Source organism: Oncorhynchus clarkii, chromosome 1 (genome assembly GCF_045791955.1).
Source record: "Oncorhynchus clarkii lewisi isolate Uvic-CL-2024 chromosome 1, UVic_Ocla_1.0, whole genome shotgun sequence".
NCBI lineage: Eukaryota > Metazoa > Chordata > Actinopteri > Salmoniformes > Salmonidae > Oncorhynchus > Oncorhynchus clarkii.
The window spans coordinates 86,535,144-86,554,374 of record NC_092147.1 but is presented as its reverse complement, the minus strand read 5'-3'; the positions used below and the strand labels follow the sequence as shown (position 1 = coordinate 86,554,374).

Below are 19,231 nucleotides of genomic sequence, written 5' to 3'. Positions count from 1 at the left end.
CACCCATCTACACACACAACCTCATGACAAAATGGATGAAATACATGTTTCTCATCCATCTACACACAACCTCATGACAAAATGGATGAAATGCATGTGTTTCTCACCCATCTACACACACAACCTCATGACAAAATGGATGAAATGCATGTGTTTCTCACCCATCTACACACACAACCTCATGACAAAATGGATGAAATACATGTTTCTCATCCATCTACACACAACCTCATGACAAAATGGATGAAATGCATGTGTTTCTCACCCATCTACACACACAACCTCATGACAAAATGGATGAAATACATGTGTTTCTCACCCATCTACACACACAACCTCATGACAAAATGGATGAAATACATGTGTTTCTCACCCATCTACACACACAACCTCATGACAAAATGGATGAAATACATGTTTCTCATCCATCTACACACAACCTCATTACAAAATTGATGAAATACATGTGTTTCTCACCCATCTACACACACAACCTCATGACAAAATGGATGAAATACATGTGTTTCTCACCCATCTACACACACAACCTCATGACAAAATGAAAACATATTTTTAGAAATGTTTGCAAATGTATTGAAAATGAAATACAGAAATATCTCAGGATGCGTGTTTAGAAATATTTTGATTCTGTACAGATGTTTTTTCTCTGTCATTTAGGTTTGTAATTGTAGAGTAACTACAATGTTGTTGATCCAACCTCAGTTTTCTCCTATCACAGCCATTAAACTCTTGACTTTTTTAAACTTACCATTGGCCTCATGGTAAAATCCCTGAGCGGTTTCCTTCCTCTCAGGCAATTTGAGTTAGGAAGGACTGTATCTTTGTAGTGACTGGGTGTATTGATACACCATCTAAAGTGTCATTTATAACTTCACCATGCTCAAAGGGTTATTCAATGTCTTCTTTTTTATTTCTACCCATCTACCAATAGGTGCCCTTCTTTGCAAGGCATTGGAAAACCTCCCTGGTCTTTGTGGTTAAATCTGTGTTTGAAATTCACTGCTCGACTGAGGGATCTTACAGATCCAGATATGTGTGGGGTACAGAGATGAGGTAGTCACTCAAAACTCATGTTAAACACTATTGCACACGGAGTCCATGCAACTTATTATGTGACTTGTTAAGCATATTTTTACTCCTGAACTTCTTTCGGTTTGTCCTAACAAAGGGGTTGAATACTTATTGATTTAAGAAATTTCAGCTTTTCATTTTTTATGAATCTGTCAAAAAAATCTAAAAACATATTCCACTTTGTAATTATGGTGTGTAGGCCAGTGACAAACCTACATTTAATCATTTTAAATTCAGGCTGTAACACACCAGAATGTGGAGAAAGTCCAGGGGTTTGAATACCTTCTGAAGGCTCTGTAGGCTAGAGATTTTTAATAGGCCAATTGTTCTAATTTCAGTTGGGTTAAAGCTACAGTATGTCCCATCAAATGAGTTCTGTGCTTAGAATTCCTACATTCTGTAGCGACCTTGGACTAGAACATGCAGTGTCTACCTTCGTCATCAAGATGTTGGAGTGACAGCTGTAAGAGCCTGGGTTCCAGTCCTGGAAGAACACTATGTCCTCCCTGTTGTTTTAATTACTAACTGTTTGTCTCCCAGGTTCTACCAGATCCGTGCCAGTATGAAAGTGCCATCACGAGTCCCTCACAAAGTAGAGGCCAGTCTACTCCACCCACCAGGTCAGTTAACACACACACACTTTCTCTCTCTCTAAAATGCTTTAGTTGTGTGTGTCCAACCATAAAGAAATCGCCTTCTTTTGTATTATTAATAATTATTATTTGTGTGTCCATTTTCGGGAAACTTGTCTTGCATCTCAACAAATCACAGCACAGTAGGGATTAGTTGTTGTTATTATTATTATTATTATTAGTTATTTATTCAGTTGACTTCTACTGGTGGGAATAGCTGATTTCTGGGCTCTGGGTTTTTTGTAAAGATGGAGTCAGTATCTGTGGCCTGATGGTAGGAGCTGTACTCCTGGTTGAGTGGGTGTGTCAGGTCAGTGGCAATTCTCACTCCTGCCCTCACTACTGTCTCCAAGAACAGCGCTTCCATGTTCTTCAGAATAACTCAATGTGGTTGTTTTTAATAGTGATGGATAACTGTTGTACCAGGCTTGGAAACACAATGTGGTTGATTTAATAGAGATGGATAACTGTTTGTACCAGGCTTGGAAACACAATGTGGTTGTTTTAATAGTGATGGATAACTGTTTGTACCAGGCTTGGAAACACAATGTGGTTGTTTTAATAGTGATGGATAACTGTTTGTACCAGGCTTGGAAACACAATGTGGTTGTTTTAATAGTGATGGATAACTGTTTGTACCAGGCTTGGAAACACAATGTGGTTGTTTTTAATAGTGATGGATAACTGTTTGTACCAGGCTTGGAAACACAATGTGGTTGTTTTAATAGTGATGGATAACTGTTTGTGTTTCCAAGCCTGGTACAATGTGGTTGTTTTTAATAGAGATGGATAACTGTTTGTACCAGGCTTGGAAACACAATGTGGTTGTTTTAATAGTGATGGATAACTGTTAGTACCAGGCTTGGAAACACAATGTGGTTGTTTTTAATAGAGATGGATAACTGTTTGTACCAGGCTTGGAAACACAATGTGGTTGTTTTAATAGTGATGGATAACTGTTTGTACCAGGCTTGGAAACACAATGTGGTTGTTTTAATAGTGATGGATAACTGTTTGTACCAGGCTTGGAAACACAATGTGGTTGTTTTTAATAGTGATGGATAACTGTTTGTACCAGGCTTGGAAACACAATGTGGTTGTTTTAATAGAGATGGATAACTGTTTGTACCAGGCTTGGAAACACAATGTGGTTGTTTTAATAGAGATGGATAACTGTTTGTACCAGGCTTGGAAACACAATGTGGTTGTTTTTAATAGAGATGGATAACTGTTTGTACCAGGCTTGGAAACACAATGTGGTTGTTTTTAATAGAGATGGATAACTGTTTGTACCAGGCTTGGAAACACAATGTGGTTGTTTTAATAGTGATGGATAACTGTTTGTACCAGGCTTGGAAACACAATGTGGTTGTTTTAATAGTGATGGATAACTGTTTGTACCAGGCTTGGAAACACAATGTGGTTGTTTTAATAGTGATGGATAACTGTTTGTACCAGGCTTGGAAACACAATGTGGTTGTTTTAATAGTGATGGATAACTGTTTGTACCAGGCTTGGAAACACAATGTGGTTGTTTTTAATAGAGATGGATAACTGTTCTACCAGGCTTGGAAACACAATGTGGTTGTTTTAATAGAGATGGATAACTGTTTGTACCAGGCTTGGAAACACAATGTGGTTGTTTTAATAGAGATGGATAACTGTTTCTACCAGGCTTGGAAACACAATGTGGTTGTTTTAATAGTGATGGATAACTGTTTGTACCAGGCTTGGAAACACAATGTAGTTGTTTTAATATAGTTGAATAACTGTTCTACCAGGCTTGGAAACAATGTGGTTGTTTTAATAGTGATGGATAACTGTTCTACCAGGCTTGGAAACACAATGTGGTTGTTTTAATAGTGATGGATAACTGTACCAGGCTTGGAAACACAATGTGATTGTTTTAATAGAGATGGATAACTGTTTCTACCAGGCTTGGAAACACAATGTGGTTGTTTTAATAGAGATGGATAACTGTTTGTACCAGGCTTGGAAACACAATGTGGTTGTTTTAATAGTGATGGATAACTGTTTGTACCAGGCTTGGAAACACAATGTGGTTGTTTTAATAGAGATGGATAACTGTTTCTACCAGGCTTGGAAACACAATGTGGTTGTTTTAATAGTGATGGATAACTGTTTCTACCAGGCTTGGAAACACAATGTGGTTGTTTTAATAGTGATGGATAACTGTTAGTACCAGGCTTGGAAACACAATGTGGTTGTTTTAATAGTGATGGATAACTGTTAGTACCAGGCTTGGAAACACAATGTGGTGGTTTTAATAGTGATGGATAACTGTTTCTACCAGGCTTGGAAACACAATGTGGTTGTTTTAATAGAGATGGATAACTGTTTCTACCAGGCTTGGAAACACAATGTGGTTGATTTAATAGAGATGGATAACTGTTGTACCAGGCTTGGAAACACAATGTGGTTGTTTTAATAGAGATGGATAACTGTACCAGGCTTGGAAACACAATGTGGTTGTTTTAATAGAGATGGATAACTGTTTGTACCAGGCTTGGAAACACAATGTGGTTGTTTTAATAGAGATGGATAACTGTTCTACCAGGCTTGGAAACACAATGTGGTTGATTTAATAGAGATGGATAACTGTTGTACCAGGCTTGGAAACACAATGTGGTTGTTTTAATAGAGATGGATAACTGTTTGTACCAGGCTTGGAAACACAATGTGGTTGTTTTAATAGAGATGGATAACTGTTTGTACCAGGCTTGGAAACACAATGTGGTTGTTTTAATAGAGATGGATAACTGTTTGTACCAGGCTTGGAAACACAATGTGGTTGTTTTAATAGAGATGGATAACTGTACCAGGCTTGGAAACACAATGTGGTTGTTTTAATAGAGATGGATAACTGTTGTACCAGGCTTGGAAACACAATGTGGTTGTTTTAATAGAGATGGATAACTGTTTGTACCAGGCTTGGAAACACAATGTGGTTGTTTTAATAGTGATGGATAACTGTTTGTACCAGGCTTGGAAACACAATGTGGTTGTTTTTAATAGTGATGGATAACTGTTTGTACCAGGCTTGGAAACACAATGTGGTTGTTTTAATAGAGATGGATAACTGTTGTACCAGGCTTGGAAACACAATGTGGTTGTTTTAATAGAGATGGATAACTGTTTGTACCAGGCTTGGAAACACAATGTGGTTGTTTTAATAGTGATGGATAACTGTTTGTACCAGGCTTGGAAACACAATGTGGTTGTTTTAATAGTGATGGATAACTGTTTGTACCAGGCTTGGAAACACAATGTGGTTGTTTTAATAGAGATGGATAACTGTTTGTACCAGGCTTGGAAACACAATGTGGTTGTTTTAATAGTGATGGATAACTGTTTGTACCAGGCTTGGAAACACAATGTGGTTGTTTTAATAGTGATGGATAACTGTTTGTACCAGGCTTGGAAACACAATGTGGTTGTTTTAATAGTGATGGATAACTGTTTGTACCAGGCTTGGAAACACAATGTGGTTGTTTTAATAGTGATGGATAACTGTTTGTACCAGGCTTGGAAACACAATGTGGTTGTTTTAATAGTGATGGATAACTGTTTGTACCAGGCTTGGAAACACAATGTGGTTGTTTTAATAGTGATGGATAACTGTTTGTACCAGGCTTGGAAACACAATGTGGTTGTTTTTTATTGACCTGATATTTCTTTAATCTCCTCATGAAATACAGTCCTTGTTGTATATCTGTTGTATATCTGTTGTATATCTGTTGTGTTTGAGTCCAGGAGAGTTTTGAGTCTATTATAGTTCCAAGATATTTGTGCTCAACTGATTCTATTTGAAGTCGATGTGGATGGGCCCGGTATCATCTTTTATATTTCACAGGTTTGTCATTTCCTTTGTTTTCCCCCTTTTAAGAATGTGTTTTTCTTATTTCTGTCCTGTAGTCATCCTGGACACCTCTATTAAACCAACACCTTGCTGTATCATCTGCATACTTTACTGTTGCACCTTCTGGTGTTATTTGGGTACAAACGTTAGTGTAGAGGGTGAACCGAACCAGCAAAAGGACACTGCTCTGGGGTACCCTTATATTGGCGGTTAGTGGGTTCTGATGTATTCACACTGAACCTCACTCTTCTGACCCGACTGGTGAGAGAACACCTGATCCAGTTGATGAGACGTGCGTTGATGCTCATGGTCGCTAGTTTGTTCACCAGAATATCAGGACGTAATGTGTCGAAAGCAGATAAAAACAAATCTACAAAAAGTATTGTGGCGTCTGAACGTGGTTTATCCAGATCATGTAGATTTGATGAAGGAGGAAGACCGGTGCATCTTCAGCTCCACGACCTGGTTTATATGCCAGCTGGAACGGGTCCAGTAGGCTCTCTGTGTGCAGGAGAAGGTGTCCCAGGACAATGGGGTCCAAACATTAGATCATCACAGAGGTTAAGCAGATGGGATGACCGTCATTCAGGGATTGGGATGATTCACTTTGTGAATGGGCACGATAGTTTCAGTTTTCTAGATTTGGGTGGTTCTGCTGCTGTCCAATGACATTTGAAAAAGTATTCTGTACATGTTACACAGCCACTTACACTCCCTGATAACATCCCACTTAGACCATCACAGCCTTTTGCTTTCTGAGGATTGAGTTTGGAGAAGACCTGAAAGGCAACCTTTTCAGAGACGATTCTGGGACTCTGGGATGATTCTGGGACTGCCATCCCATGAATTGTTATTTTCAAGTATGTTTTTCATTCTGAGTTTGTAATCCTAGTAGTTTTTAAACTCTGTTTAATGTTTCTTTGAATGGATTTCATCAGAGTTGTATCCACCCCTTGACTTTTTCCACATTTTGTTACATCCTTATTCTAAAATGGATGACATTTGCACATACATTTTTTAAATTTACATACGTATTCAGACCCTTTACGCATAATGGGTTCTGAGTTCTAAACTTGAAATATTGTTAATCATGAGGAAATGAGGAGTGCCACAGTCTGGTTTCTACACCAGAAGTGAATGGGTAGGAGGAATGTATATGGTCAGGTTAATTAAGGGTGGATATGAGCCAGAGGCTTGGAATGTACTGAGTAAAGGAAAGACAATCACATGTTTGCAGTCACTGATAAGGGTGGAGAGATGTGGATTAGTGTGGAATGGGGGCCGTGGTCAGGTCACATTAATGGAGAAGGAACAGTACCTTTGGCAGTGATTACAGCCTCAAGTCTTCTTGGTTATGACGCTATAGGCTCGGCACACATGTATTTAGGGAGTTTCTCCTATTCTTCTCTGAAGATTCTCTCAAGCTCTGTCAGGTTGGATGGGGAGCGTCGCTGCACAGCTATTTTCAGGTCTCTCCAGAGATGTTCGATCAGTGGCTGGGCCACTCAACGACATTCAGAGACTAGTCCCGAAGCCACTCCTGCGTTGTCTTGGCTGTGTGCTTAGGGTCGTTGTCCTGTTGGAAGGTGAACCTTCGCCCCAGTCTGAAGTCCTGAGTGTTCTGGAACATGTTTTCATCAATGTTCTCTGTACTTTGCTCCGTTCATCTTTCCCTCGATCCTGACTAGTCTTTCAGTCCCTGCTGCTGAAAAATATCCCCACAGCATGATGCTGCCACCACCATGCTTCACTGTAGGGATGGTGCCAGGTTTCCTCCAGACTTGACGCTTGGCATTCAGGTCAGAGGAACTCTGGAGCTCTGGAGTTACCATCGTGTTCTCGGTCTCTTCCCTGACCAAAGCCCTTCTCCCCCGATTGCTGCAGACATTGTTTGATACCCTTTCACAGATCTGTGCCTCGACACAATCCTGTCTCGGAGCTCTACGGACAATTCCTTCGACCTCATGGCTTGGTTTTTCCTCTGACATGCACTGTCAACTGTGGGACATTTTATATAGACAGCTGTGTGGCTTTCAAAATCATGTCCAATCAATTTAATTTATAACAGGTGGACTCCAATCAAGTTATAGAAACATCCTCAAGGATGATCAATGGAAACAAGATGCACTTGAGCTCATTTGAGTCCCATAGCAAATGGTCTGAATAGTTATGTAAGTCAGGTATTTCTGTTTTTTTTTTGTGGGGTGCAAACATTTCTAGAAACCTGTTTTCGCTTCGTCATTATGGGGTATTGTGTGTAGATTGATGTAACGTAACATGTAGAAAATGTCAAGGGTGTCTGAATAGTTTCAGAACACACTGTATGTAGTCAGTAATGGTCCCATTCAGTTCCTTAGTGTTTTTGTTTGTGTCACATAATACCCCCCAAATGGTACAGTCAAAGCAGCCTTTTAATAACATGTCCATATTTATTTCAGACCAATCCTTCACCTACGTTATCCAAGGTTTTTCAGATGGCATGTTCTGTTTGTAACGATGTGAGAGCAAGATGGAATTATGATCCGAGTCCAAGTTGTGCTGTATGCTTTCTAACCATTCGTTATGCTTCATTAATTAACAGGGATGTTTTCTGATTGCGAGTGTAGCAGGTTCCATATTGTTCATAATTTGGGAGGGTTTTGTTTAAGTTCTTGGTTCTCCTTCAACATATTTTACTATGAAGGGAATGATTAGGCCAGACGTTAACCTTTCTAGCGCAGGGGTTCCGCTAGCGGAACACCTCGACAACATTCCGCTGAGAAGGCAGCGCGCAAAATTCAAAAATATATTTTTAGAAATATGTAACTTTCACACATTCACAAGTCCAATACAGCAAATGAAAGATAAACATCTTGTTAATCTACCCATCGTGTCCGATTTAAAAAATGCTTTACAGCTAAAGCACAACATATGATTATGTTAGATCACCGCCAACTTGAAAAAACACAGCCATTTTTCCAGCCAAAGATAGGAGTCACAAAAAGCAGAAATATAGATAAAATTAATCACTAACCTTTGATGATCTTCATCAGATGACACTCATAGGACATCATTTTACACAATACATATAAGTTTTGTTCGATAATGTGCATATTTATATCCAAAAATCTCAGTTTACATTGGCGCCTTACATGCAGTAATGTTTTGATCCCAAAACATCCGGTGATTTTGCAGAAATACTAATAATAAACATTGATAAAAGATGCTAGTGTTATTCACAGAATTAAAGATAGACTTCTCCTTAATGCAACCGCTGTGTCAGATTTCAAAAAAACTTTACGGAAAAAGCATAATCTGAGAACGGCGCTCAGAACCCAAAACAGCCAGAGGAATAGCTGCCGTTTTGGAATCAACAAAGTTTTGAAACAACACCATAAATATTCACTTACCTTTGATGATCTTCATCAGAAGGCAGTCCCACGAATCCCAGTTCTACAATAAATGACTGATTTGTTCCATTTATGTCCAAATAGCCACTTGTTGTTAGCGTGTTCAGCCCAGTAATCCATCTTCATGAGGCGCGAGCATTTCATCCAGACAAAAACTCGAAATGTTCCATTACAGTCCTTTAGAAACATGTCAAACGATGTATGGAATCAATCGGTAGGATGTTTTTAACATAAAACATAATGTTCCAACCAGAGAATTCCTTTGTCTTTAGAAAGGTCGGGAGCGCGCGTCATGAGACCGAGGCACTATGCCAGAACACTGACTCAAACAGGTCTCATGAGCCCCTCCTTTATAGTAGAATCCTCATTCAAGTTTAAAAAGACGGTTGACATCTAGTGGAAGCTCTAGGAAGTGCAACCTCATCCATATCTCAATGTGTACTCGGTAGGCCAAGCTTTGAAAAACTACAAACCTCAGATGTCCCACTTCCTGGTTGGATTTTTCTCAGGTTTTCGCCTGCCATATGAGTTCTGTTATACTCACAGACATCATTCAAACAGTTTTAGAAACGTCAGAGTATTTTCTATCCAATACTAATAATAATATGCATATATTAGCATCTGGGACAGAGTAGGAGGCAGTTCACTCTGGACACGCTATTCATCCAAAAGTGAAAAAACTACCCCTATCCCAAAAACTGGATCCTTGATACTATTTTCTAGTGTAGGTGACCACCTATAAAAGCTAGCTTGTACGGTTGATTCATTTGTCAGAGAGGGTATTTCAAAGGGCAGCAAGCTGAGAGATGATAAATATGATATGAAGCTCTCCTCTAAATCGTCTGGTCTGATTTTGTGCGTTCCAGAATGGTGATGCTATCTCTTTTAATGTGAAAGATGCCGTTCATCTAGAGTTCCAATGTGTGAGTTGAATATCCATTTGAACTGACAGTGATACTCTTGGTTGAAAGACATTGATGGAAGCCCTTCAGATGAATGTGGATTTGGTCTACTCCATTGGGTTTTGTTGTTGGTTTGGCGTTGGCATAGTGGCAGGACTGGTTGATCTCACAAAACCAGCCTTGTTCCCAGCTCTTTTCTGAGTCCTGGCAGCCTGGAACAGTCACAGCTCATCCCTGTCCTGGTCTGCACTGAGAGGAATGCCTTTGCTCCCTCCACTCCAGCCTCACTCACTCGCTGCATTCTGTCCCCCAACAACCAATCCTCCTGTCACAGTGAGGATTAAGAGGGGACAAAGGAGGATGAGATTGCAGGATGCTCCAGTGTTTTCTGCTCTGAGCCTGATAGGAGTCAGTGAGAGGCTGAGAGCTTTAGCTGAGTGGGATTGGTTCTTCCTCCTCACCTCAACGCTGGGGTTTCTAAGTGGCCTATTAATAGGAGGCCTTGTCTCTGGTCTCTTGCTAGCCAGGTCTGTCTGGCATTGGTAGTACACCCAATTGACTAGAGTTGGTGTTATACTTTAAGTGGTGAAAAAGGCTAATTCCCCAAAATGGGGTTGTTTCATTTTCAGCAGAAAGCTGTTCCATGAGCTTGTATTGTATTTTCCACCAGCAGTATGGTGTTTTCCTTCCTGGGTTGGTGGATTCCTGTTCCTCTCTGGTCTTTCCCTCCACGGCTGATCTCGTAGTGGCAGGTTATATATTGTTGTTAGTTCCTCCACGGCTGATCTCGTAGTGGCAGGTTCTGTAGTGCTGTTAGTTCCTCCACGGCTGATCTCATAGTTGCAGGTTCTATAGTGCTGTTAGTTCCTCCACGGCTGATCTCATAGTTGCAGGTTCTATAGTGCTGTTAGTTCCTCCCCTGCTGATCTCATAGTTGCAGGTTCTATAGTGCTGTTAGTTCCTCTCCTGCTGATCTCATAGTTGCAGGTTCTATAGTGCTGTTAGTTCCTCCACGGCTGATCTCATAGTTGCAGGTTCTATAGTGCTGCTAGTTCCTCCACGGCTGATCTCATAGTTGCAGGTTCTATAGTGCTGTTAGTTCCTCCACGGCTGATCACATAGTTGCAGGTTCTATAGTGCTGTTAGTTCCTCCACGGCTGATCTCATAGTTGTAGGTTCTGTAGTGCTGTTAGTTCCTCCACGACTGATCTCATAGTTGCAGGTTCTATAGTGCTGTTAGTTCCTCCACGGCTGATCTCATAGTTGCAGGTTCTATAGTGCTGTTAGTTCCTCCACGGCTGATCTCGTAGTGGCAGGTTATATATTGTTGTTAGTTCCTCCACGGCTGATCACATAGTTGCAGGTTCTGTAGTGCTGTTAGTTCCTCCCCTGCTGATCTCATAGTTGCAGGTTCTATAGTGCTGTTAGTTCCTCCACGGCTGATCACATAGTTGCAGGTTCTATAGTGCTGTTAGTTCCTCCACGGCTGATCTCATAGTTGCAGGTTCTATAGTGCTGTTAGTTCCTCCACGGCTGATCTCATAGTTGCAGGTTCTATAGTGCTGTTAGTTCCTCCCCTGCTGATCTCATAGTTGCAGGTTATATAGTGCTGCTAGTTCCTCCACGGCTGATCTCACAGTTGCAGGTTCTATAGTGCTGTTAGTTCCTCCACGGCTGATCTCATAGTTGCAGGTTCTATAGTGCTGTTAGTTCCTCCACGGCTGATCACATAGTTGCAGGTTCTATAGTGCTGTTAGTTCCTCCACGGCTGATCTCATAGTTGCAGGTTCTGTAGTGCTGTTAGTCCCTCCACGGCTGATCACATAGTTGCAGGTTCTATAGTGCTGTTAGTTCCTCCACGGCTGATCTCATAGTTGTAGGTTCTATAGTGCTGTTAGTCCCTCCACGGCTGATCTCATAGTTGCAGGTTCTGTAGTGCTGTTAGTCCCTCCACGGCTGATCACATAGTTGCAGGTTCTATAGTGCCGTTAATCACCTAGAAAGGATAGGAAATGGTTAGTCATCCTTGTAAGCCATCAGCCATGTGTAAAAACAACCAACAGACTGACTGCGTCTGTTTGCTGTGTCTATGCTGCCAGGACATGCCTCAGACTGCTGCCAGGTCACAGCTGACATCCTGGATGTCTGCTAGAGGGAACATGTACTGTAAGCTGTTCATAGGAAGTTAACTGGCCAACTTCTCACCGGTATCTAGTAGTGCTGGGAATTGCCAGGGACCTCACGATACGATATTATCACCATACTTTGGTGCCGATGTGATATGTGTCACAATTCTATATGTATTGCTATTCGATACTGTGATTTTATTAGGATTCCATGTTCCAAACATATTGCTCACCATATGTCTGCTGCAGAGGGACAGAGAGCCAATGGAAAACCAGTTTTGCTCCGTCATGGAAATAAAAGTACTAAAAACAAATTGGCTACTTATTTAAAAAGAAGATGGAGAAAAAGTTTTGGTACAGCTAAGCAGCGCACAAATGTATATTGCGATAGTCATAATTATGTGATATATCGTCAAATATTATCCTGATATGTTACTGTTTGGCTTTTTCCCCCTATTAGTAGTACCTAACCCCCCCTCTACTCAGTGCCTAACCCCCCCCCCCCCCCCCTCTTCTCAGTGCCTAACCCCCCCTCTTCTCAGTGCCTAACCCCCCCCCCCCCTCTTCTCAGTATCTAACCCCCCCTCTTCTCAGTATCTAACCCCCCCTCTTCTCAGTACCTAAACCCCCCTCCTCTCAGTACCTAACCCCCCCTCTCAGTACCTAACCCCCCCCCCTCTCAGTACCTAACCCCCCCCCCTCCTCTCCAGTACCTAACCCCCCCACTCCTCTCCAGTACCTAACCCCACTCCTCTCCGTACTTAACCCCCCACTCCTCTCCAGTACCTAACCCCCCCACTCCTCTCCAGTACCTAACCCCCCCACTCCTCTCCAGTACCTAACCCCCCCCACTCCACTCCAGTACCTAACCCCCCCCACTCCACAACAGTACCTAACCCCCCCCACTCCACTCCAGTACCTAACCCCCCCCACTCCACTCCAGTACCTAACCCCCCCACTCCTCTCCAGTACCTAACCCCCCCACTCCTCTCCAGTACCTTAACCCCCCCACTCCTCTCCAGTACCTAAACCCCCCCACTCCACTCCAGTACCTAAACCCCCCCCACTCCACTCCAGTACCTAACCCCCCCCCACTCCACTCCAGTACCTAACCCCCCCACTCCTCTCCAGTACCTAACCCCCCCACTCCTCTCCAGTTTCTAGCCTCCAGTTAATCTCAGTTATTTTGTTGATACAGTCATTGTGTATTACTGTGTTGATGTAAGTTTTCTGCATTCAAACAAATGTCTTCTCATTACAGGTTCTGATCTGGCCTTCCCTGCGGCTGTGGTCGATGACGTCATCTGCAGCAAGACCTTCCAGATCCTCTATAAGAACGAGGAGGTGGTTGTCAATGATGTGCTGGTGTTCAAAATCATGATGCTGCTGGATGAGAAGAAGGTAATGAAGCTAGATTGTAGGCTAAGACGAGGAAGCTAGACAGTAGGTTAAGATGAGGAGGCTAGACTGTAGGCTAAGCTGTGGAGGCTAGACTGTAGGCTAAGCTGTGGAGGCTAGACTGTAGGCTAAGCTGTGGAGGCTAGACTGTAGGCTAAACTGAGGAGGCTAGACTGTAGGCTAAGCTGAGGAAGCTAGACTATAGGCTAAGCTGAGGAGGCTAGACTGTAGGCTAAGCTAAGATGAGGAAGCTAGACTGTAGGCTAAGACCGTGACCAATGACCAAGTTGTCGTTGTGCTGGTTAGAATCAGTTCTGCTATAGAGGACAATAGGCTGACTTTCACTGAGGCTCTGGCTAGCCTGTGTTCAAATGTCCACAGTAGCATACTACTTACAATGCCCAATACATTGCTTCATACTGAGTGAGCTTGAGCTCCACTGCAGTGATCCATATGATTGGCCAATTAGATGCAGGCTATTTAGCCTAGATTTATTTAGCTTTAATGTAGACAATTTAGCCTAATATTTCACATGGATATTGTTCACAATAGCAGGTTATAAAATAAATACCTGTTATGATGGTATGGATATAGGAAGAGAGACGTGGTATGGATATAGGAAGAGAGACGTGGTATGATGGTATGGATATAGGAGGAGAGACGTGGTATGATGGTATGGATATAGGAAGAGAGACGTGGTATGATGGTATGGATATAGGAGGAGAGACGTGGTATGATGGTATGGATATAGGAGGAATGACGTGGTATGATGGTATGGATATAGGAGGAGAGACGTGGTATGGATATAGGAAGAGAGACGTGGTATGATGGTATGGATATAGGAGGAATGACGTGGTATGATGGTATGGATATAGGAAGAGAGATGTGGTATGATGGTATGGCTTTAGGAGGAGAGACGTGGTATGATGGTATGGATATAGGAGGAATGACGTGGTATGATGGTATGGATATAGGAGGAGAGACGTGGTATGGATATAGGAAGAGAGACGTGGTATGATGGTATGGATATAGGAGGAATGACGTGGTATGATGGTATGGATATAGGAAGAGAGATGTGGTATGATGGTATGGATATAGGAGGAGAGACGTGGTATGATGGTATGGATATAGGAAGAGAGACGTGGTATGATGGTATGGATATAGGAAGAGAGACGTGGTATGATGGTATGGATATAGGAAGAGAGACGTGGTATGATGGTATGGATATAGGAGGAGAGACGTGGTATGATGGTATGGATATAGGAAGAGACGTGGTATGATGGTATGGATATAGGAAGGGAGACGTGGTATGGATATAGGAAGAGAGACGTGGTATGATGGTATGGATATAGGAAGAGAGACGTGGTATGATGGTATGGATATAGGAAGGGAGACGTGGTATGGATATAGGAAGAGCGACGTGGTATGATGGTATGGATATAGGAAGAGAGACGTGGTATGATGGTATGGATATAGGAAGAGAGACGTGGTATGATGGTATGGATATAGGAGGAGAGATGTGGTATGATGGTATGGATATAGGAGGAGAGACATGGTATGATGGTATGGATATAGGAAGAGAGACGTGGTATGATGGTATGGATATAGGAGGATAGATGTGGTATGATGGTATGGATATAGGAAGAGAGACGTGGTATGATGGTATGGATATAGGAAGAGAGACGTGGTATGATGGTATGGATATAGGAGGAGAGACGTGGTATGATGGTATTGATATAGGAGGAGAGACGTGGTATGATGGTATGGATATAGGAGGAGAGACGTGGTATGATGGTATGGATATAGGAAGAGAGACGTGGTATGATGGTATGGATATAGGAAGAGAGACGTGGTATGATGGTATGGATATAGGAGGAGAGACGTGGTATGATGGTATGGATATAGGAAGAGAGACGTGGTATGATGGTATGGATATAGGAAGAGAGACGTGGTATGATGGTATGGATATAGGAAGAGAGACGTGGTATGATGGTATGGATATAGGAAGAGAGACGTGGTATGATGGTATGGATATAGGAAGAGAGAAGTGGTATGGTGGTATGGATATAGGAAGAGAGACGTGGTATGGTGGTATGGATATAGGAAGAGAGACACGGTATGATGGTATGGATATAGGAAGAGAGACGTGGTATGGTGGTATGGATATAGGAAGAGAGACGTGGTATGATGGTATGGATATAGGAAGAGAGACACGGTATGATGGTATGGATATAGGAAGAGAGACGTGGTATGATGGTATGGATATAGGAAGAGAGACACGGTATGATGGTATGGATATAGGAAGAGAGACGTGGTATGATGGTATGGATATAGGAAGAGAGACGTGGTATGATGGTATGGATATAGGAAGAGAGACGTGGTATGATGGTATGGATATAGGAAGAGAGACACGGTATGATGGTATGGAGATAGGAAGATAGACGTGGTATGATGGTATGGATATAGGAAGAGAGACGTGGTATGATGGTATGGATATAGGAAGAGAGACACGGTATGATGGTATGGATATAGGAGGAGAGACACGGTATGATGGTATGGATATAGGAAGAGAGACACGGTATGATGGTATGGATATAGGAAGAGAGACACGGTATGATGGTATGGATATAGGAAGAGAGACACGGTATGATGGTATGGATATAGGAAGAGAGACACGGTATGATGGTATGGATATAGGAAGAGAGACGTGGTATGATGGTATGGATATAGGAAGAGAGACACGGTATGGTTTTTCCACTCTGAAGGGTTTCCTCTGATTTCTATCCATTCATACTAATGTACTACTAAGAATGCATGTCCAGTACTGCATATTACTTCATACTACGTAGTACGTACTACTAAGAATGCATGTCCAGTACTGCACATTGCTTCATACTACGTAGTACGTACTACTAAGAATGCATGTCCAGTACTGCACATTGCTTCATACTACGTAGTACGTACTACTAAGAATGCATGTCCAGTACTGCACATTGCTTTATACTACGTAGTACGTACTACTAAGAATGCATGTCCAGTACTGCACATTGCTTCATACTACGTAGTACGTACTACTAAGAATGCATGTCCAGTACTGCACATTGCTTCATACTACGTAGTACGTACTACTAAGAATGCATGTCCAGTACTGCATATTACTTCATACTACTTAGTACGTACTACTAAGAATGCACGTCCAGTACTGCACATTGCTTCATACTACGTAGTACGTACTACTAAGAATGCACGTCCAGTACTGCACATTGCTTCATACTACGTAGTACGTACTACTAAGAATGCACGTCCAGTACTGCACATTGTTTCATACTACGTAGTACGTACTAGAGGTCGACCGATTAATCGGAATGGCCGATTAATTAGGGCCGATTTCAAGTTTTCACAACAATTGGAAATCGGTATTTTGGGGCGCCGATTATGTTATTTTTATTTTTACACCTTTATTTAATCTTTATTTAACTAGGCAAGTCAGTTAAGAACACATTCTTATTTTCAATGACGGCCTAGGAACGGTGGGTTAACTGCCTCGTTCAGGGGCGGAAAGACAGATTTTCACCTTGTCAGCTCGGGGGATTCAATCTTGCAACCGCACAGTTAACTTGTCCAACGCAATAACGACCTGCCTCTCTCTAGTTGCACTCCACAAGGAGACTGACTGCCTGTTACGCGAATGCAGTAAGCCGAGGTAAGTTGCTAGCTAGCATTAAATGTATCTTATAAAAAACAATCAATCATAATCACTAGTTAACTACACATGGTTGATGATATTACTAGATATTATCTAGCGTGTCCTGTGTTGCATATAATCTGACTGAGCATACAAGCATACAAGTATCTAAGTATCTGACTGAGCGGTGGTAGGCAGAAGCAGGCGCGTAAACATTCATTCAAACAGCACTTTCGTGTGTTTTGCCAGCAGCTCTTCGTTGTGCGTCAAGCATTGCGCTGTTTATGACTTCAAGCCTATCAACTCCCGAGATGAGGCTGGTGTAACCGAAGTGAAATGGCTGGCTAGTTAGCGCGCGCTAATAGCATTTCAAACATTTCACTCGCTCTGAGCCTTGGGGTGGTTGTTTCCCTTGCTCTGCATGGGAAACACTGCTTCAATGTGGTGGCTGTTGTCGTTGTGTTGCTGGTTCGAGCCCAGGGAGGAGCGAGGAGAGGGACGGAAGCTATACTGTTACACTGGCAATACTAAAGTGCCTATAAGAACATCCAATAGTCAAAGGTTAATGAAATACAAAGACGGAAATGGTATAGAGGGAAATAGGAATATTGAAGACTCATGTTAAAAGGAACCACCAGCTTTCATATGTTCTCATGTTCTGAGCAAGGAACTGAAACGTTAGCTTTCTTACATGGCACATATTGCACTTTTACGTTCTTCTCCAACACTTTGTTTTTGCATTATTTAAACCAAATTGAACATGTTTCATTATCTACTTGAGGCTAAATTGATTTTATTGATGTATTATATTAAGTTAAAATAAGTGTTAATTCAGTATTGTTGTAATTGTCATTATTACAAATACATATATATATTTTTTAAATCGGCCGATTAATCGGTATCGGCTTTTTTTGGTCCTCCAATAATCGGTATCGGCGTTGAAAAATCATAACCGGTCGACCTCTAGTACGTACTACTAAGAATGCATGCCCAGTACTGCACATTGCTTCATACTAAGTAGTACGCTAGTGAATGGTGCTCTTGGGTTGTTGTCATGGTGGAATTCAGTTCCTCTGTCGATGGGGAAATAGGCTCACTTTCACTATCACTCACTCCGTTTCTTTTCCCCCTCTGAAATGATTGTTTCCCCTGTCTGTCTCTATCCCTCTTCAGGTAGAAGAATCCCTCAATGACATGGACTTCCAGCTCTCTCTGGAGTTATACTTCACAGATGGAGACTTCTCGTACGTTTCATCATGGCCGAACACTGTGCTTCTTATGCTCTTACCAAACCTGTGTTCAAACACCATTTGAAGTCTTAGATACTGTACTTCTAGTGTTTTCTTTAGCCTGCCCAGACAGCCAGATTGATGGGGGTGGCAGGTTTGCAACTAAAACACCAGACAAGCTCATTCAACCCCAGATAAAGTTTTTTAAATTCTTCATGTAGTATTTTAACCCAGATCTGGCTATTTTTAGATGAAGATTGTGTTTTTGGATCTCTGCTATGGTGTCCTTAATAAACCCGTATCCGGCACTTTTTAGACACGTCTGATGGGGTCTGTTTATACCAAGGGAGTGTGCAGCAGTGCATTTCAAGTCGAATATTTCCCAATACTTTAGATGGAAACATTGCGCACAGTTTTTTTATATTCTTTATGCATCTATATGAATACATTTTTCTATTGTATGATTTGAGTTTCTCCAGCAGATACGTTCTTTTCCACTAGGCCCGAGGAGCTCAGCTCCCTGCAGAACATCAGCAGTCGTTCGCTCCGCTTGCACTTTAGCCTGAACCGAGGCATCCACCAACACATCAATATCATGTTCGACTACTTCCACCTGTCTGTCGTCTCTATGGCCGTCCACGCATCCCTGGTTGCCCTGCACCAACCCCTCATCAGGTAACACCCCCCCACTGTATAGGGAATAGGGTGTGACTTCGGACTGACTTGGATATATCATCACGTTCATAAATAAGCATAAGTCTCTCTGGATAAGAGCGTCTGCTAAATGACTAAGATGTAAATCTACACTATATTTATCCAGCCTCCAGTTTAGACTTTGTCTTCAGAGCAGTATAACTGAAAGGTGTTGACCAGTTGATTCCTTAATGGCTGTTGTCTG

At 41.9% G+C, this 19,231-nt stretch overlaps 1 protein-coding gene across 5 annotated transcripts in view; it reads left to right on the top strand.

The window, feature by feature from the left end:
* The window catches only part of LOC139413595 (protein FAM135A-like), a 53,328-nt gene that overhangs the window by 9,643 nt on the left and 24,454 nt on the right, over positions 1–19,231 (top strand). For all 5 annotated transcript variants that reach the window (XM_071161202.1, XM_071161211.1, XM_071161185.1 and 2 more), the window contains exons 3-6: positions 1,633–1,712; positions 13,283–13,422; positions 18,278–18,348; positions 18,835–19,008. In XM_071161202.1, coding sequence (XP_071017303.1) covers positions 1,633–1,712; positions 13,283–13,422; positions 18,278–18,348; positions 18,835–19,008 — 465 coding nt within the window. The remainder of the gene's footprint in view (positions 1–1,632; positions 1,713–13,282; positions 13,423–18,277; positions 18,349–18,834; positions 19,009–19,231) is intronic.